The sequence below is a fragment of the Rhipicephalus microplus genome, chromosome 3 (genome assembly GCF_043290135.1).
Source record: "Rhipicephalus microplus isolate Deutch F79 chromosome 3, USDA_Rmic, whole genome shotgun sequence".
Taxonomy (NCBI): domain Eukaryota; kingdom Metazoa; phylum Arthropoda; class Arachnida; order Ixodida; family Ixodidae; genus Rhipicephalus; species Rhipicephalus microplus.
This window is the reverse complement of record NC_134702.1, coordinates 231,528,624-231,556,501: the sequence shown is the minus strand read 5'-3', so window position 1 is coordinate 231,556,501 and position 27,878 is coordinate 231,528,624. Positions and strand designations below refer to the sequence as shown.

The 27,878-nt window shown below is 46.8% G+C and overlaps 1 protein-coding gene across 1 annotated transcript in view; it reads right to left on the bottom strand.

The window, feature by feature from the left end:
- Positions 1-27,632, bottom strand: part of LOC119167559 (3-oxoacyl-[acyl-carrier-protein] reductase FabG) — a 78,530-nt gene extending 50,898 nt beyond the window's left edge. Inside the window, exons 1-2 of the mRNA XM_037419064.2 lie at positions 27,479-27,632; positions 3,344-3,483 (exon numbers count right to left, since the gene is read on the bottom strand). Of these exons, the coding sequence (XP_037274961.2) occupies positions 3,344-3,483; positions 27,479-27,515 (177 nt within the window). The 5' untranslated portion in view covers positions 27,516-27,632. The remainder of the gene's footprint in view (positions 1-3,343; positions 3,484-27,478) is intronic.
- Between the last annotated feature and the right edge of the window lie 246 nt (positions 27,633-27,878).

Below are 27,878 nucleotides of genomic sequence, written 5' to 3'. Positions count from 1 at the left end.
AGCCCAAAGAACTTGCCAATGCTTTCTCGGAATACTTTTCTTCCGTCTATACTAAGCACCACCCCCATGCTCAGTCGTATACTTCTCGGGGACGTACCACGCAGTCATTCTTTTTTTCCCAACAACACCACGAGAAGTCTTTCCCACTATTGCTAATCTAAAAAATACAAGGCCTGGGTTAGATGACATTTGTGTAAGGCATTCAAACCTGGTTGCACATTTATTTTCCGATAAGCCGTGTCATATTATCAACCTTATGTTTCAATAGGGTTTATTTCCTTCATTCTTAAAAAAAGCTAAAGTAATTCCAGTTTTTGAAAAAGGTGAATAACAAACAGTTTCTAACTACCGTCTGATTTCGATTCTTTCCTGCCTCAGCAAACTAGTCGAAAAATTGTTTGTTGAAGGTCTGAATGAATATTAAGTTAAATTTAAGTTGCTTAAAGACAGCCAATTTGGTTTCCGTTCAGGTAGGTCAACAAATCTAGCTGTGCTGTCGCTAACTGATTACGCAAAGAAAAGTATCGGTTCGGGAAATTTAGTGCGTTCGATTTTTTCAGATCTTACTAGAGCCTTTGACACTGTAAATCATCAAGTCTTATTGCATAAACTTCAGTCCTGTGGTATAACTGGCCCTGCACTTACATTCTTAACAAATTACCTACTTGACCGAGAGTACACAGTACACACTGCAAATACCTTCTCTACAATAAAATATGTTAACCAGAGAGTACCGCAGGGCTCAGTATTTGGTCCTTTCCTATTTATTTTATTATATGAATGATCTTCCTGATGTTTTTAGCTCTTTTGACTGTAGTCACTGTGTTCTGTACGCTGACGACACAACAATATCTTCATCTGATAAAAACATTTATGCTCTTGTTTCAAAGTTAAATCTTGCATTAAGTGCCCTCATGAATTGGTGCACCAGTAATCACTTGTTATCAACCCGACAAAAACTAAATTTACGATGTTTAAAAGTGCTCAGAGGTCATTATCTACTATTCCCTTCATACAACTTGGTATTCATTCCATTTCTGCTTGTTCTGATATATTCTTTCTTGGCATACATCTTGGCCCATGCCTTACCTTTTGCAGTCACTTTAATCATCTTAAGCAGAAGACGGCGTTTGGTATCCATGAATTAATCAAAGCTCGCCCTTTCTTTTCCCGTGAAGCTCTACTGGCGCTGTATTTTGCGTCCATTCATAGTCATATTACTTACGGTGTAGTCTCATGGGGCAACACTTATGCTTGTCATTTATCATGAATACAGCACATTCGAAATCAGTCAATACGCATTGTCACTTCTAGTTCTTCGCAATCGAACGCCTACACATTACTACGCTTTTACAATATCTTGCCAGTAAATCTTTTGTTCCGGTTGAATCTTTTGACCTTATTCCACAAATCGCTGTATAATTAACTGGCATTCCCATTTATTGCATCTGATATTTTGCAGGATAATAATGTTACCAGGCTTGCAGCTAATAAAAATTTCCCATTAGCTCTCGCTCACACTAATTATGAGCAAAACACTTCCGCTTTCAGTGTGATATCCTTTTAAAATGCATTACCTCCTAGCATTAAGCATTGTACTTCATTTTATTTGTTCAAAAAGTCCGTCAAAATCGTTTTCTCGAATAACCATACTTGTGATCATTTACCAGTTTGACTTGTTTGTTCTTCCGTTCTTGTTATACCATCGGGAATAAATCCCGGCTGCGGCGGCTGCATTTCCGATAGAGGCGGAAATGTTGTAGGCCCGTGTGCTCAGATTTGGGTGCACGTTGAAGAACCCCAGGTGGGCGAAATTTCCGGAGCCCTTCACTACGGCGTCTCTCATAATCATATCGTGGTTTTGGGACGTTAAACTACAAATATCCATTCATCTTTTTATACCATGCTGCGTGTTTTGGTTTGATTTGTTATGTAAAAGTGTATATCGATGTCCGTATATTGTAAGAATTTTCTGTTGCTCTGTATAAACTTTACCATCATTTTGTATCGACAAACCGAGGGCCCCACTAAAGTGTCTGGCTCTAGGACCCTCGTCTGCGTATCCTAGATTTTGTAACTTATTTTTGGAAAATAATAATCTTGAAACTTAAGCTTGAAACTTGACACCAGCGACGGCAGCGGACAACTACGGTGCCTAAATAGACCCTTGTTTTGATCTCCCAACAGCTTTTGCTGGAAAAAATAAATAAACGGTTCGTTATCAAAGTAAGCTATAATAAATACAAAGAAACAATAGGCTGTGTCCACTCGATCTTCGTTTGATTGAGTACCATTTCATACAAAAACACTACGTCAAGGACAGAAACGTAGCCAGACTTTTTTTTTCCGGAAGAGGGGAGGCACCACCTTGATTTCGGGAGGGGCACCCCTTTTAACTGGCCTTTTTTGTGTTTACGCCATGGCGAAAAAAGTTTCCGTTGGGAAAAGGCACATCCCGCTGTGCCACCCCCTGGCTACGCCTCATGGTCAAGGAGGACTACCCTTTCGGACAGTGTAGATTTCTCTATTTCTCCTGTAAAGCAGTTACATCAGATGAGGACTGGGTGAGAGCATCTACCGTTGAAGTAATAATAGGAGCGCCAAGTAAATAGTATTTGGCACCACAGCCACAATGTTAACGGATGTGATCCTCATTTATCTATGAATTATTCTCTGTAACTGCACGGCACTTCTGGATAGATAAGAAGTTCTAAAAGCTGGAACATAAATTTGTGGTTATGTTATCGGACTAAGTGGTGAAATGGCTCACTCGGAAACTTAGACCTTAAGCGAACTGTTCATGGGTGGTACACGTACTACGATGCAGCCAAGGAACGTCTCAGGTGGATGGGTGAAATCTGACGGTGCTTGGTGTGTCTGCGTGGTCTATTAAGGACGCCATTCTGCCCGAGACGTACAATCGTTATTTTTGTAATGTATGTATGGAGGAGTTGCAGACACCTGCGACTCCTCTTGCACAGCAGTTTGTTATCACAAAGTATAAAACAAACACAAGGCTATGCAAAGGCAATGAGTACAATACTCACGCGCTTAGTCCATGCTGTGTGACACAAAAGCATGTGCACGCAGCAGTACATTTGACAAATCATGAGTATTCCCTCTATTGAAACGTGCCCGAAAAACCATCAAAGTTCGTTGAGAAGTTGTCATAGCCGACCACATCACTATAGTTCTCCTATACCGTACAATCTTCTGTTTCGTCGTGTTTCCGCGCTATTAAGGCAAAGATGGGGCTGTAACAACCAGTTCGAACCATGTCCTTACTGCTTTGGAGATATTTTTTCTTTACTCATGGGAACTTACGCTGAGCTAAACAGCTCACCTTGTCATGGGGAATCCCCTTTGCACGGCACGCCTCCGCCACACTCTCCAAGGCCTGTATGTTCCGTGCTGTCAGCGTAAGCCAGCAGCCATGGGAGGCAAAACACAAGGCCGTGGCTTCTCCAATACCCGAAGAAGCACCTGCGTAAGCAAATAAACATGAAAAAATAAACGGTGCTGTTTCTGTTTACGAAGTGAAACGTATCTTCACGGTACTGCTTGATTGTTGATTGTGCACGGTTTCTCCTCAAGGTCGAAGCAATAAACGCTACATCAGCGAATTGTGATATCGCGCGAAGAACGGCAAGCAACTCAAAACTTGCCTCGCGCAGCTCAAGCAGAAAGCACGCACGCAACGGGCATATCCACAGGACGAGCGTGTACAAACTGTCACAGCTCGACACTGAAAGGCCAACTCCGGCGATTCTTTTAATTGTTACAGTAATGATGTTTAATGTTCCTGAGACACTCTTGTCACGCACCCGATAGCTGAAATGCTCAACAAATTTGAAAATAATTTTCAATTAGCAAAATACCTCAATGCCAAAACCACAACCTAACCGAGAACGCTTCTGCGTATGACGTAATGCTTTGCCAAAACCTGCCTGAGGGTCCATAACGCCGCCAGATGGCACTACTTGTCCAGGCTGTCCAAGTTTGTTCCTGCGGCGGTAGGGAAAAACGCTTACGCTGTTATGGTGAATCGTGTGCGGCCCACAACGCAACAACACTTGCCCTCCATCGCATGCCAACCAACAAGAGAAAGGAAGTCGCACGCTCAACATAGAAAGCGACGGCCAATCCCGCATAATCCATAGCAGACAAGCAGACGCTGCAGTGGCATATCAGTTCCGCCACTTCCGCTTTGCAAAAATCAATGTCACACACACATTGTTGCTAATAATTCTGGCAAGCGAGGGGATCGAGCGTTTGGAGGCAAGCTATCAAATTCATTTGAAAGGAATGTGCGAAACTTACAAGCCTGCAATTGGTCATGAATGGCGCAAACGTGTCAATGAACTTACCCAGTAAATTTCATCGAGATATATAACCTCGAAAAATCCCCCGGAGTGTGCCTTTCAAGGGCGCTGCTGCAATAGTAGTAACACACACGAAACAAACACACCGGTACACGCAGGACGAGTTCGAACTCTCGCAATTCTTACTACGTGTGGGAGCAGAGCGCTCCTTTCGTGAACGCGGCTGCGGCAACTAGCGTAGTGCTTTTCGTCCTTGCTTTAACCACTGTAACTTCAAAGCGAACTTGCGGTGGAAGCACAAGAGCTGCAGAACACCGAACTACGACATAAGCACGTGCGCATGAGCAGCGCCTTGTGCAGGCGCGCGAGCGTCACGACGCGTGGGGCGATGACCTTCAGAACGCGCCCAACGAGCACCCTTCGCGCTGTTTCACTACTGATCATGAAAACGCACTGAAGTTGCTGATCTCTGAGGACCGGCAATGGTGTATAGTGTATATAAATGGACCGCCTTCAGCATACCAGACAACGTACGCTTCGTAGCCTGGTGGTTTTGCGGTGCGCGCTGCGGAACGAGTGGTCGTAGCCTTGACGCCCGGTTATGAAACTTCTTCTTCTAGTGTTTTGCAAAGTTGTTAGTATATATTTTACGATGTCACATCCGTGCCGGGAATGTGTCGGCGGAACCGTAGTGAACCTTAACATAAAACACTCTCGTAGTAAAACAACAAAACATAGCTGTTTTTAGAAAGGGAAACGTGTCTTGAAAGAGGTAGTTGAGCGTTCTTTGTGCACTGCTTCGCCCCAAGGGGGAAAGAATGAATGGTACAGAAACAAATTTAGAATTCACGCGCATAGAAGGAAGCAGCTCGAAACTTGCAGCGCGCTCCTCAAGTACAAAGCACGCACGAAATGAGCATACACAGGACGAGTGCGGAGAAACACCTGTCCCAGCTCGACACTGGAAGCAGGCTTATCTATCACAAGAAGCACGCACACAATCAACGCACAGCCATACACAGGACGAATGCGAACTGCGCATTTGCTACTTCTTTTTGTGTTAGCCGCACGCTTCCATCGCAAACTCGACAATTGTATCGAGCGAAGTGACCCTCGTGCGCTTTTGACGCTGCCTTGAAGAAGAACACACCCTCCCGCGCTCGCCTCACAAGAGAAGAATTTCATACGGGGAGCGTTCGTTCAGGCTTATTTTTTTTCGCTATTGTAGTAGCGCGTTTTGAGTTCATCCGCAAGCATGCTCTAGAATGTTCATGAGTTCCCCCCCTAGTCTCAACTTCAATTAGGTGTATTCCGCAAGCGAACCCTGACCCACTCATCGTCTGCAGTTTCCAAGGTTTCCACGTCTGACTCACGTTTGAATCTAAATAACCAGAAATTGATAGCACAGCAGCAATGATACTCTGGACCCATGTTCAATACAATCAGATTCCTGGTGTTTCATAGTTCGGCGTAGCTGGTTTCGAAAAGCTGCAAACTCGTCGCGCGGATGATAGGCACAGATTGTTGTGCTTAAGCTAACAAGTAAAACATCTTCAAAATGAGGTTCCACCTGTTTTTGCGGAAGAGTGTCCTGTAGGGCCAGTTGGTATAGAGATGGAATCACACTTGTCTTGGACGCTGGAGTACGTGAATATAGACCCTGTTGTTGTCCACCGCTGCTACCTACCTTTAGCCACAAGCTTCTCTTCATGCTTAATTTTTGCACAAGAACTCAGCATGCGCTATCACATTGTTAGGTATCATTGCGGCGTCAATCGGGGCGTCTTTCTTCACGAAACGGCAGCTGGAGGGGCCGGCTGGGGGCTCTAAACAAGTGCGGTCCCGCCTGTAGGTGTTACCGAAGTTAAAGAATCGCGAAAACGCACCGGAGGTCAAAAATTAGGCAACACAGGCGCTGACGAACGACAACTTGGATGTTTGTTTAATGCAACGAAACAGGTACTCAAAAATTAAGCACAAGAAAAAAACGCGACTATTAAACGATCATTTGGGGAATAATAATTGTCCGCCACTTGCTTGATAACACCATTATGCCGACTATTAAAAAGCCTGATTGACGGGTCGATAAGGCACGTGTTATCTTTAAATTTGAAGACCTTGTAGATTTCAACTTTCTAGTGTTATGACATTTATCTTTCCCTTTTTCTGCGTTCAGAGAAAGACAATGACGAAAAGAGTTGTGTCTACTGTGGCTCTGGCGGAGTTACAGATAATGTCTGAAATTCCTTATTTTTTTGTCTTCCTTAATTGCCGAGGTCTATATTTACAGTCAATTTACAGTCAATTAGTGCCTTTTTATTAGGTCATCACGGTTGCTGGGTTATTGACATTTGCTCGAACGTTGATTAAGGGCCATTCATATTTGACCTCGAAGAGGGTGAAAGCGGAAAAAATCACCGTAAGTTCGCTCACTTAGACATCCACGCGACCGGTAAATTACGCACACAGCCCAACGTCGAAAAAAGAAGTTGAACGCCTGTTCATTTCAGGCGAAAACGGCATAATACAAGAGGCTCGTGTAGTGTGCTATGTCCTCCTCATCATCATCATCATCAGCCTGACTACGTCCACTGCAGGACAAAGGCCTCTCCCATGTTCCGCCAGTTAACCCGGTCCTGTGCTTGCTGCTGCTAATTTATACCCGCAAACTTCTTAATCTCATCTGCCCACCTAACCTTCTGTCTCCCCCTAACCCGCTTCCTTTCTCTGAGAATCCAGTTAGTTACTCTTAATGACCAGCGGTTATCCTGTCTACGCGCTACATGCCCGGCCCATGTCCATTTCCTCTTCTTTATTTCAACTATGATATCCTTAACCCCCGTTTGTCCCCTAATCCACTCTGCTGTCTTCTTGTCTCTTAAGGTTACACCTACCGTTTTTCTTTCCATGTCGGTGCAGGATAAAGAACCCCAGGTGGTCGATATTACCGAAGCCCTCCATCAGAGCGTCCCTCGCAATCTCATCAAGATGTTGATACGTGAAACTCTTGATGTTATTATTATTATTATTATTATTATTATTATTATTATTATTATTATTATTATTATTATTATTATTATTATTATTATTATTATTATTATTATTATTATTATTATTATTATAGTCTATAGACGACGTGATGTAAGCAACCGACCGCTATTTAGAGATGGTGAGCAATTAGTCAGTGGTGGTTCGTGTATCAGCTCAATCACGAACTACCCGTGCTACGCGGCAAAACTCACTGCTTTTACAAGCTTACTCTTTTACAGCATTTACGCGTTCTTCAAAAGCCTGACTTCGATTAAGATCGCCGAGGAGACCGGATTTCTTAAAAGGTGCAACAGCAGCGAGCCCTATTCGTACCCCGCTTTTGCAACAGCCGCACGAATCCGCCGCTGCCATTGCGCGCGTGTCCGCTTTCGTACTTTTCGCTGGTGCATCTCCCAGTGTATTTCTCGCAGCAATGTTTTGGAGAGATTAGAACTACTTCTTTCCAGTAGACAACTGCACAACATACACAACTAGAATTCGCTACAAACTTGCATGTTCAGAAAACGGGCCAATTGATTGAATACTCGAAATAGCGAAGGCGGAAGCAACGACGGCATGCGAGAAACATAACTGGCGTGAACGTTTCCTCCACGCGCGCGAACGTGGTTTTGCGGCCACTGGCGTATTCGCTTGCTCTTCGCTTCTCAAGTGCGAGTGCGCTATTAGAAGTGCTGTTGGTTTCAGTACACAATGAAAGTGTAAAGTTCACATGACAACCTGCATTTTAAAACGAGTATCAAATGTGTTTCCTGAGAAAGGTCTCGTTTTGAAATGCTGGCACCTGTACAAAGAATGGCAACAAAACAAAAGCAAAAACTAACAAACCAAAAAAGCATGAAGTCACGTGCATCGTAATTTCCTGCGCCATCTTTGCTTAAAGGTATGACATTCGCGTGACTCGGCTCAAAGTCAATGACCGCACCTGTGTCTCATCGATCAATGTCCGCAGCCTGCGCGTCTAATTCCTGTATGCGGAATTCGCGTGAGAGTGAAAGTTTAAGCATGAACTGACTTTTTTTATTCAGCGGTCGTAGTTTAACAGTAGGGCACTTTGAAAGTGCAGCAAGCGCATCGGAAATCGCATATCACTCTAAAAAAAAAGGGGGGGGGGGGGGGAGCGAGAATGGAGAAACGGGCTCCCCGTTCCTCCTTCGGCACAGTGACTTCCTCCCTTTCGGGCGCTTTACCCGTCGCGCCCTCTCGCGGCAAGGACCAAAGGAGCAACGTTCCTCCTTCAGCGTTCAAGTTTCTCCTCAATCACGGGAGTCTTGCTCGCGCGCACGCGCACGCCAAGCCTATAGCCGGCCGCGGCCAGTCGCGAGCGATTGCTTTTACCTAAGATTGTTGTAAGGAATGCAGGAGTGACGTTTTCTTTTGTTTTATTAGTGTAGAGTGAAAGCCTCTCTTTTTTATCGTCAGGCACACGCACGATGCTCCGCACTTTTCCATGTGTGTCTCGTGTTGTTTCATACTACCAATTTGTCACGAATACAAGGAGCTCTGGTTCCCAAGCAGTCTTGCTTTATTGATTACCTTCGAGTGTAAAAAAAAAATAATGAATTTTTTCGGTGTCGACATACTTGGTAAGCCCACGCATCTTTAGTTTCGCACGGCACCAACAGCACCCATGAATTCAACGAGGCGCGTAAAAAAGCATCACACTTAATTTTTCTACATTCTAGGAAACCCGATACCAAACTACAGTCCATGCGTGAAAGTACGTTCATATACAATTGATAGAGTTATACGTGCCACTACCGCCATATGGATGTTCTTTGCAGTTTACCCCATTCGAATACGGCCGCTGCGGCCGGAAGTCGAACCTGCGTCCTCCACCATAGTCACACGACACCCAAGAAGGCTATGCTACCACGGCAGGTGAAAGCACAAAGGGAAACAGGCTGCGAAGTTTCACCGAGCGTTTATTCGCCAGAATAGATTACAACCACCAGAAACTTTTTCAACATCATAATACCTAAACTTTGGTGAAAAGTGAACCAATGACTTCTGTAGGTTAAACCAAATTCTCTATCGCATTCGTTTTGAATTGCCCATGAAAGCACTGAGAAGTAGGAAGGAATTATGCACGCAAGCAGTATGCCTTTCTAGTCCATGATTCTCCTTTGTCGTGAGAAACTCAACACAAAATGCACTTCTAGTAACAGCTGTGTACAGCAAGTAAGTACTAACGCTCACTCACCTTTGTGAAAAAAGTATACCGAATCCAGAGTAATAACCACCACAGCCACAGCGCTAACAACAAAATTGTGGCACGCACTATGATTGCAAGTTGACACGCGAGGCGAATCGCGAGAGGCATCTGAAGCAGAAAAGTATGCAGAGACAACATCTTATAAAGTTATAGTAAACTTGCGCACTGCAGCGATAGTTCCTCCACTCAAGTATTAGAGCTGCCGCGATGCCAACATCCACTGCCATAGCTCACGAAAAAATACCGCTGGATTCGAGGTCATCGCTTATTTCTCTCGCAAGACCCGCGTTGTAACGTACGTATACACTGCTAGGACGGTCGTTACTGCATCAAAAACATTGTCGTTGAAGGGCTAGTGGTGTACTGAATCCATGGCTAACGGTCACACTTACGGTATGCACGTAAAAAGAATATAAGCAAACGTGAGGACGAAACAACTAAACGAGGTCGACGTGACCACAGAACACCTACCACGACGGAGACAAAGTTTGGTCTGCATGCTGCGCCCTCTCTAAGTAACAAGAAGAAAAAAAACGTGACCTCTGAAAGGGCTAACGCGCGGCAAGTGTTTGCACTCTCGGAGGCTTCAAGAAAAAAAGTAACTGTGGCAGTGGTCGACAGAAGGCGCAGCGCTCGGAATGCCGTGGGCATTCTATGCATGGCTTGGGGGTATCCGCCTACGTGAAAACCTGATAAGCTCTAGTAATTATTCCGTTCATTGTTGTGCAACCATTGATAAACTTACGTTTGTCTAAGCATCAGATACAATATATTTATGTGTGCCCATGTTGTGGTATTGATACAAAACGTAAAAAAAGTGTAAGAAATCCTACATGTACCTGTGCCACTATGGTCAGTTGAAATTCATCGCTATATAAGCTGGTGCGCTTTCATAGTAGGGTGTGAGTCAACACGTCGAACATTCTGCTTCTAGTCACCGACGCGTGCGGACGCAGGATGGCAGGCTCGTCAAGAGCTGTTACAGCGGCCGACGCTGGCCGTGGTTTCGCGTGCACATCACTTCCCAAGGACTACCGTTTAATTCTGCCAGCACTGCCCACAGGAGAAGGACTCAGACGCGCGTTGGTTCTGCACTGCGACATCGCAGCGCGTTCGTACGGGATTAATGACTTCCGAAAGCCGCTCAAGGAACTAGGCTTCATTCAAAAGGTGAGCGGCATAGGCGCGTATCAGTTGTCGCACGTCTGGCTTCTTAACATGAAGACAGATGAGGCCAAGAAGACACTTCTGAACGCTAGCCTACTTACTCTCCGTGAAAGACCGCCTCGCGTCGTCGTCGACCCAGAGAGGCAAGAGGTGCGTCTCAAGTTGCATTGGGTAGCCTTTGATGTCAACGCAGAGACTGTACGGCGTGCTTTCCGGGAGTACGGTGAAGTGAAAGAAGTTATCAGTGACAAGTGGAGAGACGAAGACTTCGAAGGAGTTGAGTCAACCACAATATTCGTTCGGCTATTACTTAAACAAGGCGTTACTATGGATTGCATAACCCACCAGATGCTTCTGGGGAGCGGCACGGCACTGGTGGTCGTGCTAGGAAGAGCGCCGCTGCGCCTACATTGCAGGAACACTGGACACATTCGTCGCGACTGCAGGGTGCCCAGGTGTTCTGGTTGTCGCGCTTTTGGGCATGAGCAGGCGGACTGTACTCGTTCCTACGTCAATGCAGCAAGTCAAGCAGCAAATGCCGCCCACACTGAATTGCTGATGAATGAAGAGGAAGCAGAGAGGGCCGCGACGTCGAAGGCAGGAGTGGAGGCGTCCCATGCAGTGGCGACCAGCGAGAGAGAGATGGGGACACCTAAACAAGACACAGATGAAAATATGGTTATGGGCACTCCAACGCAACGGCGTTCGACTCGGATGGAAACCCAACACAAGGTTGAACCAGTCATCGGGTCCGACGCTACTTCGGACATGGATATAGTCGAAACTACGCCAGTAAAGCGACGCCTGAATGAGGGAGACGCGGCGTCCCAGCAGCGTCTGACGCAGGAAGATCAAGGGCAGTGGCGAGTGGCTGGCTCCAAAAAGTCTCGGGGTGCTGGCCGCCTGCGTTCGTCATCGCTTTCACGCGGCGGCGACGGGATGACGCCTTGAGCGTCGGCCGGACAGTGGTTTAAGTGTTTGTAAGGGTGAGCGTCGCTCGCTCGGCTTTTTCTCATCACGATGGCGACGATTAGATTGGCGACGCTAAATGTACGTGGTCTTTCTCCTAAACGGCGGCAAAACCAGCTTTACCGCCTGATTATAGAACAAGATATAAACATCGTCGCTGTACAGGAAACTAAAGTAGAGAGTGAAGAGCACGCTGAGCGAATGGTGCAGCCTTTCATGAGACTGTTTGATGTGTGCGTTTGTCACGCGGTGGGCACATCTGCAGGTTGCCTCGTGTTAAATCGGCAAAGCCTCAATGCGAAAGTGGAGTCTGTAACTACCTGCGAGGCGGGTCGTTTTATTATATGTGATTTATCCTTACCAAGAGAAAAATGGAGAGTAATCTGTGTGTACGCACCCAGTGTGATTCAAGATCGAAAGGAGTTTTTTGAAAAATTTGAAGTGTATTTGAAATGTGAACGTAAACTAATTTTGGCCGGGGATTTCAACTGCGTTTGTTCGAGTATAGATAAATCAAGTTTCAGGCCATACAGAGATTCAAGCACTTCCATTTTACTCGATATGGTGGCCAAAGCTACGCTAGAGGACGTGGGTGAATGTCTTTGCAGCGGAAAAGGGGTTACGTTTACCCACTTTCAGCGTTCAAGCCATGCTAGACTTGACAGAGTATACGTGTCTTCCGAAATCATTCCTTCGTGCCATGATTACAGAGTTACACCTGTTACGTTTAGTGATCATTGTTTGGTTTCATTCTCAGTGGGTAAACATAAAAGGAATAACAAACATTTCTCTTGGGACCTCTGGAAATTTTATGTAAAACTATTAAACGATGAAGAGTTTAATCGGATTTTTCTAGAGGGCATAGAAGACTTAGCAAATAGAACATTTGAATCCTGGGAACATAAGTGGGAAATATTTAAACAGACCGTTAAACTGAAAGCACTTGAGAGAGCCAGTATCCTGAGACATGCTGAAAAAAAACTTGAAGTGCGCTTGCATGAAAACTTACAACAGTTAGTAGCGGATGAATGTACTCAGGCCGCAACATTTTCAGAGGAGATAAACATAACTAAAGAGAAGCTAGAGTTGATAGACCAAGAACGTTATCGTGGATCACTGATTCGAGCTCGAGCAAAAAACTTGGTAGCGGGAGAAATGCCAACAAAACGAGCTCTTGGAGCTGAGAAGAGACAACATGCCTGTAAAAATGAAATAAGAGAAATAGAATATAAAGGAACAAAGTGCCATACGAAAGAAGCAATATCTGGTGCGTTTTTCGAATATTACAAAGAGTTATTCACACCAACCAGTGTACACGCAGAACGTTTTAATAGCAATTTCATTTTATTAATGCCAAGACTTGATGATGAAAGAAAGGAAATTTTAGAATTGCCTATAACAGAGCGAGAAGCTGAAAAAGCAATTGATGAGTTAAACAATGGTAAGTCTCCAGGACCAGATGGCCTGAGTGCTGCAGTGTACAAGGAATTCAAACACGTAGTTTCACCTATTTTAAGAGAATTATTTAACGAGGCTTTTAACTGCAAACAACTTCCACCATCGTTTTTTGTCAGCCCACACAGTCTTTATACCTAAAACAGAAGATCCTGCGAAGTTAAGAAGTGTTACTGCATATAGACCAATTAGCCTAACTAATGTTGACGATAAAATATTGATGAAAATATTGGCCAGAAGACTCCAGACAGTTATGACAAAACTGATTGGGTCCCACCAAACTTGTGGCATAAAGGGAAGAAAAATAATGACCAACATAAACATTGCACGATCAATCCTAGAATGTTGTGACGCTATGCATCTCAATGTTGCCATGCTTCAAATCGACCTCAAAAAGGCATTTGATCGCGTGCCGCACGACTTGCTCCTTTCATTACTTGAGCACATTAACGTAGGGAGTTTGATTAGCGATGGAGTGCGCATGGCTTACACTGGATGCATGATGAGATTGGTAATAAATAAAACTTCGGGTGAGCGTATACCGGTGCTGCGGTCAGTGAGAATGGGGTGTCCACTATCGCCCCTGCTTTTTGCTATTTTTATCGAACCTTTCTGTTTAAGTGTAATTAATAACACTGCAATAAGCGGCTTTGAATTGCATGAAACTGAGGTTAGCCTCCTTGCATACGCAGACGACAATGCAGTTTTCTGTACAAATTATTGGAGTATAATGCATGCTGTAAATGCCGTGAAAACTTTCTGCCAGGCGAGTGGTAGTGCCGTGAACTGGGATAAGTGCCTTGGCTTCTGGCATGGGGAATGGGATGTCACGCCAAGAGTATTTCTAAACATTAAATGGCAGGAAACACCAGTGAAGTACTTAGGAGTGCCGCTGGAGTTCTATCATGACAGTGAACCGTATTGGAAAAAAGAAACACAGGCATTGCGCAATGATGTAGAAAAAATGGAAAGGTTGGGGTATTTCGATAGTCGCACGGGCCACAACGTGCAACTTGTTTCTGGTGAGCAAGCTGTGGTACGTAATGCAGGTTTTGCACTGCAGTAGATTAAAAGTACAGAAAATGCACCGAGCAATTGCAATACACCGAGCATTTGCAATTTTTATATGGAGCTCTGTATGGGAAAGATCGAGCCGCACAAACCTGTTTAGAAAAGTTAGAGATGGCGGGCTCGGATTAGTTCATTTGTACGTAAGACAACTTGTCAATCGTTTCTTTTTTCTGCGTGATGTAGATGACCCCTTTTTGAGAACCGTTATACCATTATGGTTATCTAAAGTGCTGCCGGGATTTCTCGTATCATCATCAAATATTCAAGGACCAATACAAGGGTATTTAAAGGAAGTTGTTTCGTCTTTCCACTTTTTGTCAGTGCGATTTTCATTAGGGTGTCTGGCTGAAGTACCACGTAAAAATTGTATAAAGACCTTGTCGATGTTTTACTGCTTGTACCATTATACCGTAAGCTATATTGTGCAGGCCCAGGACAGGATGTTCTGAAACGTGTTAAAAGAATGCTTGTAGCGCCAGGGGTCAAAGCTTTTTTCTTCAATTCACATACTGGTACCTTAGCAGTTAAAACGTGGTTGCAGGGCAAGGGAATATTCGTGCCATGGAGCCCGAATTGCCACTTCTGTAATAAACCGGAAGTAATCCAACACGTGTTTATAGATTGCTGGAGCGGGGTCTTTTTCTGGGACATACTGCAAAGAACCTTGAAAGAAGAATTACCGTCAAGTCCACACGGCATTCATTTTTTGTCGGTTAAAAACGAGGTGTGCCTTATGATCTCATCATGCTTCTGGGCCTGCACAGTATATCGAAAACCCGATGTGCCTTTGAAAACGCGGATGTAGAAGCGCTAGCTGTGCGCCAATATTTTTGCAAATCTGTGTGCCATTTTCTTGAAATGCTAAAAAGCCAAGAGGATGTGCCAGACTGGATTGGGTGCATTGAGCGATTGTTACGAATGCCCAAGTATTGATTAATAGTCAGCCAAGAGCTGACGGTACCTCAATGAATTCTGTGGGTGTATTTTGTGACGCACTTGAATTTATACCAATATGTAAATATGTAAAATGTGAACAGTCATAATATGCAAGGCAATAAAGGGAAAAAAAAGTAAACACGTCGAGGTGTGGGCCGCTGCTGTGAATGGTTGATTGTGCTCTTGTTGCGTACTTGTCAGCGTATATGTTAGTGTACTTGTTGCGTACTCTACGTGTACTATGTGACCATGTGTGCATGTGTAGCTATATGGATTGCATCAGCACATATTAGGCTTCCGGTGTCCGTGAGTAATCCTGAATGGGCTGAGGCGTAAACAATCCGCAAGGGAGCCGTGATAGTGGGTATGACAGTGTACATCGCGGCAGGCAGCTTTTTTTAGTTTCGTTTAGTCCCTCTAGATGGCGCCAGCTACCACCTACTTCATTGCTATGACGCTCTCACACCTCCAGCTACTTAAATAACGTTGAACATCTATCTATCAAAGCTGCACTACGGATTCGGAATGGTTTCGCTGCGATCGAGTGTGCGGTTTCGAGGCACAACTCGTGACCTGCGGACCCGTAAACGCATTGATAACGTCGCTGCACTAAGTGAATCTGCGGGAAATAAATACAGCAAGCCTAGCATGCGCTCTTCAGGTGAAGGCTCTGCAGTATCCGTGTCTTTCGGAGTGAACGTGGCTTCGCTGACCGAACGAAACGTACTTGCTCCGTCGTTCTCTTTCGCGATGTGTTCACCGCCACAGATTCGTCTGCTTGTTTTTATAATCATTTCGTTCAATATCAAGCTCAGCGGGACCATTTCTTGTAACTTTCAGTGCGTGTACTCCTTATCAGTCGAGAAGCGTTGCATTTGCTAAGCCTACTCACTTCGCCGGGGGGCAGCCATGTTGATTTTCATAAAGAGGAACGTGTTTCTCCGTGGATGAGGGAGCAACGTTTCTCTATTTAAAGACGAACATTGGGGAATTCGCCCTTCCTCCCTAAATGGAGAGAACGTCACTCCATTTTTTTAAGACTGTAGCAGCGCCGAGCACCTGGAAAGTACAAAAAATTGGCAGATCTCACGTATAGTGGGAATAGCTGATATGCGAAGCACGAATCAGGAAGCTTGATATGTCACTTTAAAATCAGCACAACAATACGAGCCGGAGGTAAATGATGCCGTATGCGACTTTCATATGATGGGTATCACGTTTGGATGTGTCATTTATCTTTGTCATCTATTCACGTCCTCTGATAATGAATTTGGTATATGTGCAGCTAGCGAAACGGCCGCGAGCACGCTATGCGCGTGGCATGTACTAATGTTTTACACGACACGAATATCAAGATTATCATGTTTGGACGTGTCACGTCCCGTAATGTCCCGTAATTCACGTCCCGTAATGCCAAACTTGGTATATGTGAAGCTAGCGAAACGGCGCCGAGAGCACGTAACGTTAACGCGCACCCACGCTTGGTGCAGCGACGCTACGCTAGCAAAACGCGAGCACTCTATTGTCTGACACTTGGCGAGACCACTGTCTGCCGGCAAGGCCCGGCGGCAAGCGGCTCAAAATGTGACATGCTGTACTTTGCGTCAATGACGTTACCTAGACAGCACTGCGTCTCCTTAGCTTCGTGACGGAAGGACGCCGGGTGCGCTCAAACGCGCGCGCGTCAAAGCACCACACCGCGGTGTGCGCCTGCATGTATATGCCAGGCAGATCGACACTTGGCGTGGCATCGCCAGCGTGACGCAACAAAACGAACGCTGGCACGCACGCGCGCTGGGTTACGTCGAAGTGTTTGGCGCCATGAGTGTGGCACGTAGTCATGCTCTTCCATGACACGCATCTCATGATTACCATATTTGCACCAGTCACATGCCTTCAACATACATTCACGTGACGTAATACGAAATTTGGCATATGTGAAGCTAGCGAATCAGCTGCGAGCACATCATGTGTGTGGCAGATAGTTTTGTTGTTACATGACATGCATGTCATGATTATCATGTTAGGATGCGTCATTTACATATTTCTTCCGTTCGCGTCACGTAATACCAAATTCGGTACATGTGAAGCTAGTGAAACAGCCGTGAGCGCATCATGAGTGTGGCATGTAGTCATGTTGTTACATGAGACGCATCTCATGATTATCATGTTTGCACCAGTCACACACCTTCGTCATCCTTTCATGTTCCGTAACACGACATTTGGCATATGTGAGGCTAGCGAAACGACTGCAAGCGTGGCATGATCGTGGTGCGTAGTCATGAATCATGACTTACATGACATGCATGTCGATTTACACATTAGGGTCAGCCACTTGTGTTCGCCATGCAATCATGTCATACCATGCCAATTTTGCAACATGTTATGTGAACTAAAACACCGCAAGAGCAGCAAGACCTTTAAATATAACTAATAATATTCATGACATACAAATCATGATAGTCATGTTATGACTAGTTAGTTATGCTCATCATACAGTCGTGCTATGCCATACCAAATTTAGTATTGATACCGTTAAGGAGACGGCCAGGAGAGCTAAAAGTCGTAGGCGGATAGATAGATAGATAGATAGATAGATAGATAGATAGATAGATAGATAGATAGATAGATAGATAGATAGATAGATAGATAGATAGATAGATAGATAGATAGATAGATTGATAGATTGATAGATAGATAGATAGATAGATAGATAGATAGATAGATAGATAGATAGATAGATAGATAGATAGATAGATAGATAGATAGATAGATAGATAGATAGATAGATAGATAGATAGATAGATAGATAGATACGCTCAAAGTCGGCGAAGCTCGCTAATAAATGCTTCGCATTTAAAAAAACGGCGCTGGAGAGGCGCGTCTTACTGTCATCTTGAGTAACGAAAGCGACAAAAAAAACGCGCCTGATTCTCCAATCGAAAAATCGGTTTCCCACGCAAATGAAACATTTCTTCCCTGATGTTTTTGAGCGTTTAGTGTGCATTGTTTAAGCAACAGCAATGAATTATAAAGTGACGTGAAGAACGGGAAATTGGTCAAAACCTGCAGCGCACACCCTAAAACAAACAACGCACGAAGTTAACACACACAGCAGAAGCGCGGACTAACAACCTTCACAGATGTAAACTGAGAAAGCACGCTGTTCTAACAGAAAGAAAGACGCACGAAACGAAATCTCAAGTATAACCAGGACAAGCGCGATCAACTGTTACAGTTCTTACTTCGTAGGTTGTAAGCAGCATGCTACTTTTGCAAACGCAGTCCCGGCAGCGAGCGAAGTGACCTTCGTCCTTTCCGAATTATGAATCTGATAAGCGCGCGCACAGGAGAGACCACGCTCCATGGAATTTCGGAGTTCTGATGTTCGCCAAGAGAGAGAGAGAAGGAGAGAGAATAAGGATGAAAGAAAGGCAGGGAGGTCAACCATGGCTGAGCCTGGTAGGCAACTTTGCAATGGGGAGAGGGTAAAGGGAATAAAATGTAGAGAGGGATGTTGTTTGGTGTATATGGTCCAGGCTTGGCAAATCGTTGCTTGGCATGGTGCTTAGCGCAGAGCACTGCGAAGTGAGAGAGTGGTGGTTCGACTCCACGCGAAAGAAATCCGATCTTGTGTTTTTTTTTTCTTCACAATCTGTTAGTATACATTTTACAACGTCGTATTCATGACGGAAATACGTCAGTGGAACCGTGGTGGAACCCGGCATGAAACATCTTCGTGTCAAGAAGTAATTATCTGGCCGTGTATATATGAAGAAAAACCGAAAGAAAATTTAATGAGTTCACGAAACGTGAACTCATTAAATTTTCTTTCGGTTTTCTTTCGGTTTTTCGGTTTGCATGAACACGAAACGAGTTCATGCAAAACGTGGCCGCTTCCGTGGTAGTTAGGTTCGCATGGCCAGGAGACCACACTGCTGCTTGCGGCTCAATAAGTACGTCCGCTGAATGAAGCAATGCACGAGCTTCCCCACGCCGACAGGTGGGACCTCCCAGGCGTGCGCATGGTGGTTCTCCTAAGGAGAGAAGGGGGGGGGGGGCAAGCAATGGTTTCATGCAGCGCGCCCTCCATAAGTGAATGCATCGAACAGATGTCGCCCTCCCCTTTTCTTATTAGATAACCAAGTACGGCCCACCCTGTCCTCTCGTGTGAAAACCTATGTTGGCACTTGCACATCCTTAAAAAACGCGAAGCGTGCTCTTGTAAACCTATCTAGCACGCATATCCCATGCGCATTGAAGTAAACATTATCCCATGTATTGTGAGATGAGCTAAATTACGTGCAACTATTGTGCGCAGCATCCAAGGTCCTGATGAGATATATCTGAGTCACGCTAGCAGTGCATGAACGAGTGTAGTACGAAGCAGTGATGACGTCTGTGCGGTGGAGACGGACAAGGGTAGTGGCGACTGCCTGCCTTCGTGGAAGGTCCACATGAGTCCGATGAAAATTGCATTGCACACAAACTGCAACTTTTCCTCCGATACAACATTAGAAGCGAAGAGTGTGCCACGAAACCTGGTAGAGGTGGCAGGCCATTGGATTCCTGAAGAAGCAGATCCTATGCATGCAGCTACCCATATTGAAGATGCTGGCGTGGCTCTCTACTGTAAAATTCAATGTGCTTCAATTGACGCATAAGCAATCACAGGTTCAAATCAGCCATTTTAGCTGAAGTCTGAAGCAGGAATTGTTGCGCAAATGAGCGCAGAAGTTCCTGGGGCGAAAGACGTATCGACACAGCTGCTGAGACAGAACTTGTCTCCGTAGACGCAGGAGTTGACGTCGATGGAAAATTCAGTGTGCACATTCCATCTCTTTCAATTCAAGTTTTTTGCAATTCAAGTTTCTTTGAGACGCCGGATTCCCCTTTTGAAGGTGGCTAGGTGAGAATTCATCCCGGACTCTCTAATATTCGAGGAAAACTGCATGTATTCTATCACTTAGGAAGCATGTCAGAGTTGCGAACTAGGCGACCTAATCCCTGCACTAGTAGTAGTAATAGACTTTTATTCAGCCAAATTTACAGGCCGAGCATTTCGACCGCCTGTGCGATCAGTCGACGCTGTTCTTCTTCCCCTTCGGCGCCGATCCAGTCGAGCCAGGAGGTGATGGAAAGGGATGGGGGAGGGTAATAGCTGGATTGCTGAGCAGTTGGGCAGTAAAACAGTCAGTGTGACAGGTCAGCGTATGGGGAGGGACAATTAGGACAGCAGGGGTTAGACCTATATTTATAAAGGAAAAGGCGAGAGGGGGTTATCAAGCAGTTCATTTGGATGTGCCGTAGAGTGCGAGCCTCGAGCGCCGTGAGTGATGGATGAGGGGGAGGGTAAAGACGCTTGTCGAGCCGGAGCTGGAGATATACCTCCTTGATAGTGTGACGCAAGGAGATCTGCCCATCGTTATTCGCGGAGCTCTCACTGTCTTCCGAAGGTGTGGGCCAGGGAATGAACGGTGCCCGGTGCAATATATCGCGGGCAAGCTGATGAGCTAGCTCATTGCCGTTAATGACCGAATGCCCAGGAACCCAGCGGAGGAATACAGTGGAGGGTTGAAGAGCAGAGGCCGCTCGCTCGACCTCCTGTTGAAGAGCAGGGGGCAACGTGTTGTTCTGTATGTGACGGATGGCGGCGTGAGAGTCACAGTAAATCGTGTACTCGGGGAGAGAAGGGAGGGAGGAAAATGACTGCATGGCGTGGACCATGGAAAGGACCTCGAGCGAAAGTACATTTGGCGGGTGTAAGTATGGCCCGCTGGTGTGCGTGTCAGGTGCCGAAAGGTGTGGATGGTAGATAACGTAGCCACACGAGCCCCGAGGAGCCATGTATGAGGCATCTGTGTAGGCAACTTCCTGTGTAGAGAGAGGAGGAGAATGATGCTGTGCTGCCGCATGACGCCGGCCGGCGTGAAGAACGGGAGACATATTGGATGGGAGGGGAAGGATGCGAAGGTTAAAAGCAGCGGTGCTAGCGGCAGAAGGCAAGGTGGGAACGGAAACGGGAATGTGAGGGATACCAGCTTGGGCTAATAGCCATTGGCCTTGACGAGTGAGAGAAAGACGGGCAATCTGAGAGTCGTGGTGCAGAGAAATAAGAGAACGTAATGGATGGAAGAGGCCTGTGGCAAAGAGCTTAGTGGTAGAGGTAGTGAGAGGGAGGTTTAGAGCTGCCTTGTAGAGGCCTAATAGAGCTCTTTCGAGTGTGTTGAGTTGCGTTTCGGTGAAATGAACGTAGGGTACAAAGTACAAGAACTTGTTAAGGGCAAGCGCATGTGCAACCCGGCACGCATGAGCCTCGTGGAGCCCCGACTGCCGAGTGACAACGCGTCGCAGGAGGTGGGTCACCGAATGGCAAGTCCTCACAGCGTGATGTAGGGCCGGCGCGTTCTTTGTCGCGTGCAAAGGGAAGCCAAGAACTTTGCATTGCTGAACAGTGGGGATGAGAGAGCTAGAGAGATGTAGGGAGATGAGGGTATTGTGGGAGCGCTGGTACGCAGACCGGTTTAGCAAAAGTAGTTCACATTTCTCCGGTGCAGGGGACAGGCCAGCAGTAGCGAGAAAGGAAGCGATAAGGTCCAGGCCACGTTGCAAAGTATCCTGCACGTGGCCGGGACATCCAGACGTACACCAGAGAGTGATGTCGTCTGCATAAAAAATATGGTGGAGGTCAGGTATTTGGGACAGTTGGGAGGCAAGGGGGGCCATAGCCATATTAAATAGAGTAGGAGATAGTACGGCACCTTGAGGAGTGCCGCGGGTGAGGGAGTGTGGGTTAGACAAATGAGTATCGACTCTGAAGCGAGCAACTCGATTGGAAAGAAATGATCGGATGTAAGAATACATGCGGGAGCCACATGACAAGGAGGAGAGCTGAGCGAGTATGTGGTCATGACTCACGCCATCGAATGCCTTCCGTACATCGACGGTAACAAGCGCATGGATCTGACTACGAGAAGGTGAAAGAAAAGTATGCTGAAGAACAAGGAACATGTCCTGCGCACAAACGTGGCGTCTGAAGCCAATAAGAGAAGGAGGGAAAAACTCTTTCGCCTCAATAAAATCAGACAGTCGAGTCAAGGCCATTCTTTCAAGAGTCTTGCCAACGCATGACGTCAAAGAGATAGGGCGAAGGTTAGAGAGAGATGGAGGTTTGCCGGGCTTCGGAATCATGCAAATCAGAGATGATGTCCAAGAGCTTGGAAGACAGCCGCTGTTCCATGCTTCGTTGAATGTGTGTAAGAGAAATTCCTTCGCGTTGTCGGGGAGATTACGTAATGTAGTATATGTTATCTCATCCTCACCGGGTGCCGAGCGGGTAGATTGAGTGGCTAAGGCAGCTTCCAGCTCCCTGAGCGTGAATGGGCGGTCCAGGTCTGGGTTAGCTTCGCCACAGTAATCTGGGTAGGAAGGTGTGAGGGGGGGTGGGAGATACAGAGATTTTAAATTTTCAAACACATCAGATGGAGTCCTTTGAGTGAGAGCTTTAGCTAGGGTGGGAGCAGCGGCAGGCTTGGTACCTAAGAGAGACCTAAACAGAGACCATGTAGAGCGCGAGTGCAGTGCGGAGTCAAGGCCGTCACACAGCGTGTTCCAACGAGAGTGCTCGAGAGAAGTGCCGTAAGCGATAATTTCAGCCCGCAGAGCATCAATTCGGAAGGAAAGTTGGAAGTTGTGTGGCTGCGAGCGGAGAGCGCGTTTCAAACGTTTATGACGTCGCCATAATCGGAGGAAGTGAGGATCAGGGTCAGGAATGGGGAGTTGAAAACGAGCGCGGCGACTACAGGATGTCATTGCTGCGGAGATCCGCGACATCCAGTCGTCGTAAGTTTTAAATGAGTGAGACAAAAGGTTATTACGGAATGCTTCCCAGTCAGTGTGAGCGACTCGTTGTTTCCGCCTATTGTGGGAAAGAGGGGTGGTGATGTGTATGAGAAAGTGATCACTGAAAAAATTTTCAGCAGAGACCTGCCAGTGAAAAGGAAGGGAACTCCGAGAGAACGTGAGATCGGGTGTAGTGGAACGCTGTGAAACAGTGCCCGCTCGAGTAGGGGTGTCAGGAGTATTAAGAAGGGTGAGATGGCGTTCCTGGGCGAGGCAGTGTAGAAGGCGACCTGGTTTGAGTGTTTGGGGGTAACCCCAGAGCCTATGAGGAGCATTAAAGTCACCCCCAAGGAGGATATGGGTGGTCGATGGAAGGGAGTGCAGGAATTTGCCAAGAGCACTAAACAAAGAGGACGTGACAGGGGGGTTATAAAATGACATCAGAGCGAGAGAAATACGGGTAGATGGTTGGTAATAGACCACACCAACTAAATGTTTCAGGAGGGGGGAGGGTACGTCTAGTGGTTCAACGAGAACGTCATTGCGTACATAAATGGACGCAAGTGGCTTTCCCGTCGTAGCGTGATATGCACGGTAGCCCGGGACGGCAAGGGCCGCCCGAGTCTCCTGTATAAGGAGAAAATGGGGTAATGTTTGGCGGGTGAAAAGATATTGGTGGAGAGGGGTCCTATTATGACAAAAGTTGCGGCAGTTCCACTGCAAAATATCGAGGTCCTTTTCACGCGCCATCTAGGTCTTTGGAGTAGAGGAAGCGCCTACGCGTGCGCGTTCCTTCTTTTTTGCCGGGGGAAGTGACTCCTGCAGGGAGTTAAGCATATAGGTGAAAGATTCCAGTTGCTTAGATTGGGTTTCGAGGGTCGTAAGAATCCGGACAATTGAATTTTCTAGCTGGACCAAACGAGTGTGATGTGCAGTGGTGGTGGTTTCGACCATGTCGGCCAATTTGGTTACATAGGAGCTGGAGGTCGGGGCGGTGAGTGTGGTGAGTTGCTTATTTAGCTCCGTGAGTTGAGAGGTAAGAGAGGATGTGGTAGTTGCGAGTGTCTGTGTCAGTGCAAGTATTTTCTGTTGTAGCTCATCTGAGACGCGTTGCTCGCGCTGGTTGCGCTCCAACATAGCCAGTCGCAGATCGAAGGAGCGGCTCTCGTTACTTGAAGATGGTGAAGGTGTGTTTGATAAAGAAGTGCACATGGGAGGTGTTACCTTAACCTTAGCGGTGTATGAGCCCGGGGGGGATGTTGCGGGAGGTGATAAGAGCTCATGCGCTGAAGAGGAAGGCGGCGAAGGCTGAGTGGCTCGGCGCATGGCTGTGCGACGGAGAAAAGCTGCTTTGGCGCAGTCGCGTTGCTTAGCTAGAAGGTAGGGGCAGGTGGAGTCGAGAGATGAGTGGGTGTTGACTTGGCAATGAATGCACCAGGGTTGGGCGCAAACGTGAGCATCGGGATCTGCCGGTAGAGGAGACGCACAGCGGCGGCACTTGGCCGGAACGCTGTGTTGGGGGCATTGATGAGCACGGTGCCCTATAGCAAGGCACCGAGTGCAAGTAGGGGGCTTGGGTTTATGTGGACGGCATCGGAAAGAGACGCGTTTGAAGTACACAAAGCGAGGGATGATGGTTCCAGCAAATGTTATGAGGACGGATTCAGTGGAGCCCATCATACGTGCAGCGAGTATATCTGAAGTAAAGGATTCGAGGTCATGCAAGAGCTGAGATGTTGTGAAGTGACCACCGACGTTGTGTATGACGCCTAGACATGATATTGGAGGACTGAGGGCATAGGGCTTAATGGTGATCGGCTTACCATTAAGTTCCAGACTTGTGAGGGAGAGTAGGAGGTGGGCAGTGAGAGGTGAGTGCGTTTTCAGAAACACAAGGCTCTGAGCAGGTTTGGCTTGAAGGGTGACCTCCGCACTGGTCTTGGGAGAGAGATTTGCGGCGGCTGTGATGGTAGAAAGCAGGTCATAGAGAGGCAGTTTCGGCGTGAGTGTTCCGGGTGGAAGTTGGATTCCGACGGTGATGAGCTCGGAGCGGGGGCGGGCGGTCGAGGCAGGTTTTCGATTGGCACTAACGGTGTTCCAGCTGCCTTCAGGGGATGGCGTATTGTCTTCGTTGACTTGCGATGCCGTGAAGTCCATTTCCGTCGATAAGTCGTCAGCTGAAGTGATGGAAGGCAAAACTTCGGCGATGGAAGGAACGACGTTCGTCGAAACGCGCTTGTCGACAGACTCGGAATTTCCAATGGGTAGGCCAGACGCAGATAAGGTTGGGAGAGCAGCAGGCGTGGTTTATTGCAATGCCAACGCTGCATTACGGCTCTCGGGCTCCGGCGTTTGCGTGGCTATCAAGCTGAGAGTAGCAGAGATGGCACCAGCGTTGCACGTTGCTGGACCGTGGGCGCTGTTGAGGAACGCTGCCTGTTGCTGTATTGTTGTCGGCGCGGGGCTGGTGACATTGCCAGATGGTGACAGCGGAGGCACGGCTGTATCAGGCATACGACGGGAGGAGGCTGGGCTTACCGAAAGGGCGTAAGTTGTCGTTGGTGTCGAGTGCTGGGCGGGACTCTGCATCGTGGAGGTGCAGGCGCGGCGCGTTAGGGTTAGCGCGGCGCCGCGCCGCTTCGTACTTTTGAAGGGGCCTGGGGGGCCAGCCTGGGGTCGGACCGGGGCCCGGATGTTGTCGGCGTGTCCCGGAAATCTTCCAGAAGGAATAGTGAGCTTGTGCAAACACGGGCGGGGCCCGGTAACGGGCCAAGAACACGTGAAAGTGGAGCACTGTATGCGGCCAGCCAAACAAAACGGCGCCACCTGGCGGTTTCCCTGCACTATAAGTAAATGAGGCAGAGCTACGTGTCGTGGTTGCGAGGGCCACATGAGTATCGTAGCCGCTTAGTGGGGCGAAAATTGTAGTGGTTGTGTACGGGGACCTGTTTTACCCATGGGTACTACGTAGTCTCTATGGTTGCCGAGGCTGGCATATTCAAGCTTACTTAGTGACTCTTAGCTTGGTACGACTTAAGGCGGAAGTGATAACACGATCATTTGTTCGGAATAGACCATATTCAAATGGTACTAATGCCTGGCGTTTCATGGTGTCGTTCCAAGAGGGCAAGGTCAGGTTTATATGTCTATTTGTTAAGCAAGGTTTATGTGTCTGTTTGAAGTAGCAGTCGCAGTACACAACAGACGGCTTGTCTGGATGAAGGCAGAGAATGCAAACGTAGTATACAATGCGTTCAGAAAGGAAATGAGCGCCTTAAAAAGTGACAACATATGTGCGACCACTGTTCTTGTAGTGGACAGCACTGACCTTGTGGGGGGAACTTCACAGTTCTTGAAAGCAAGAATGTTTTAGGTTCTTCACTTCAATGACCGCCGCATCCTGGATCCATGCCCGAGGTGAGATGCACTAGCATAGGAAGGACACATTCTTATGTTATTTGTTTTGTTGAGAGAGATATCTGGTTTAATGTACCAAAACCACCATATGATTATGAGAGACGCCGTAGCGGAGGGCTCCGGGAATCTCGACTACCTGGGGTTCTTTAATGTGCACCGAAATCTGAGCACATAGGCCTAAAGCATTTCCGGCTCCATCTGAAATACAACCGCTGCAGCCGGATTCGTTCCCGTGACCGGCGTGCCTGCAGCTGGGTACTTCAGCCACTGGACAACTGAAGCGGCGCTATCTGTTTTGTTGGCGCGTCGTTAAGCATGTCCGTGAGTGCCATAACAGGAACCTATCCTTATACTGTATTGGTATTTTATGTACGAAACCTCAGATCTGGTAGTCTTAAGACGGGTGTCGAGAGCCGCTTGAATGATACTTAAAGTAGAGTTGACAAGTGTGTAGAACGAGTCTTGATGACGACCTTCTGGATGACTTTGAGGTCGGTACAAAGACATTTATCACAGGTAAAGGTTTGGCCTTCATTTAGCGCCCCTGTCTTCGCCATCGTGCAAAACGGACGCCACTGCAGACGATATCGTCCCTGAAAAGCATCTATAGCTGGTACAATTGTTGAGTCTCTTGGCCGAGGGCAGTGACCTGATTGGCGCATGCTTCAATCACCAAGAAAACGTAATCACCAAGAAAACGTGATGTGCGAAATCTGATAACTCGGAACACCTATTTTTCAACTCATTCAGTATCTACTTTAAAATACATCTCTTTTTTTATGTCAAAACGTGAAGTCAAGGAATTTCTTGCCTTTATGGCTTTACGTGAGATATTTCGCAAACGTTTATGCCGGACACCTCTGCAGTTGTGATGCGAACAGAATTCATAAAATATACACTTATATGGCATTTAGGGAAAATTCCTAAATAATAGTTTCGAAAATCTCTCCGAAACATTGCATGACATCACCACAAGCTCTATATGTTGCCCAAGCCACATTGGTCGTCAAGAGAACGCAAACTTTATAAAACTCACCCGTTATGATGGCCACTTTACCCCTTAGGTCGGGCATCGTGAGGGCGAATGTAGAAAGTCTGTTCGAGAGACAAGTGCGTTCACTGAAACAACCTAGCGGCGCGGTGTTGTAGTGTCAACTGATGGCTCCCAGCGTGTTGCCGCGTGAAGGCATGCTGCGCAGCCAGCTGAAGGCTCCGCCTTTCCCTTCTCCTTTCAATAAGGGTCACGCGATAAAGCGAAGCGCGCTCCTTTTGTATTGTGAGCGTGTTGTCGTACGGCATCTCTCGTGGAGGGTGGCCTCTCATCAGGTCTGTGCTGGATGAAAATGTATTTATGTCACCAGTACGCCGGAACTGAGCGCAAACTCGTTTTATGATGCTTAGGTGCCCATAAAAAGAGTACTGACAGAATTTCGATA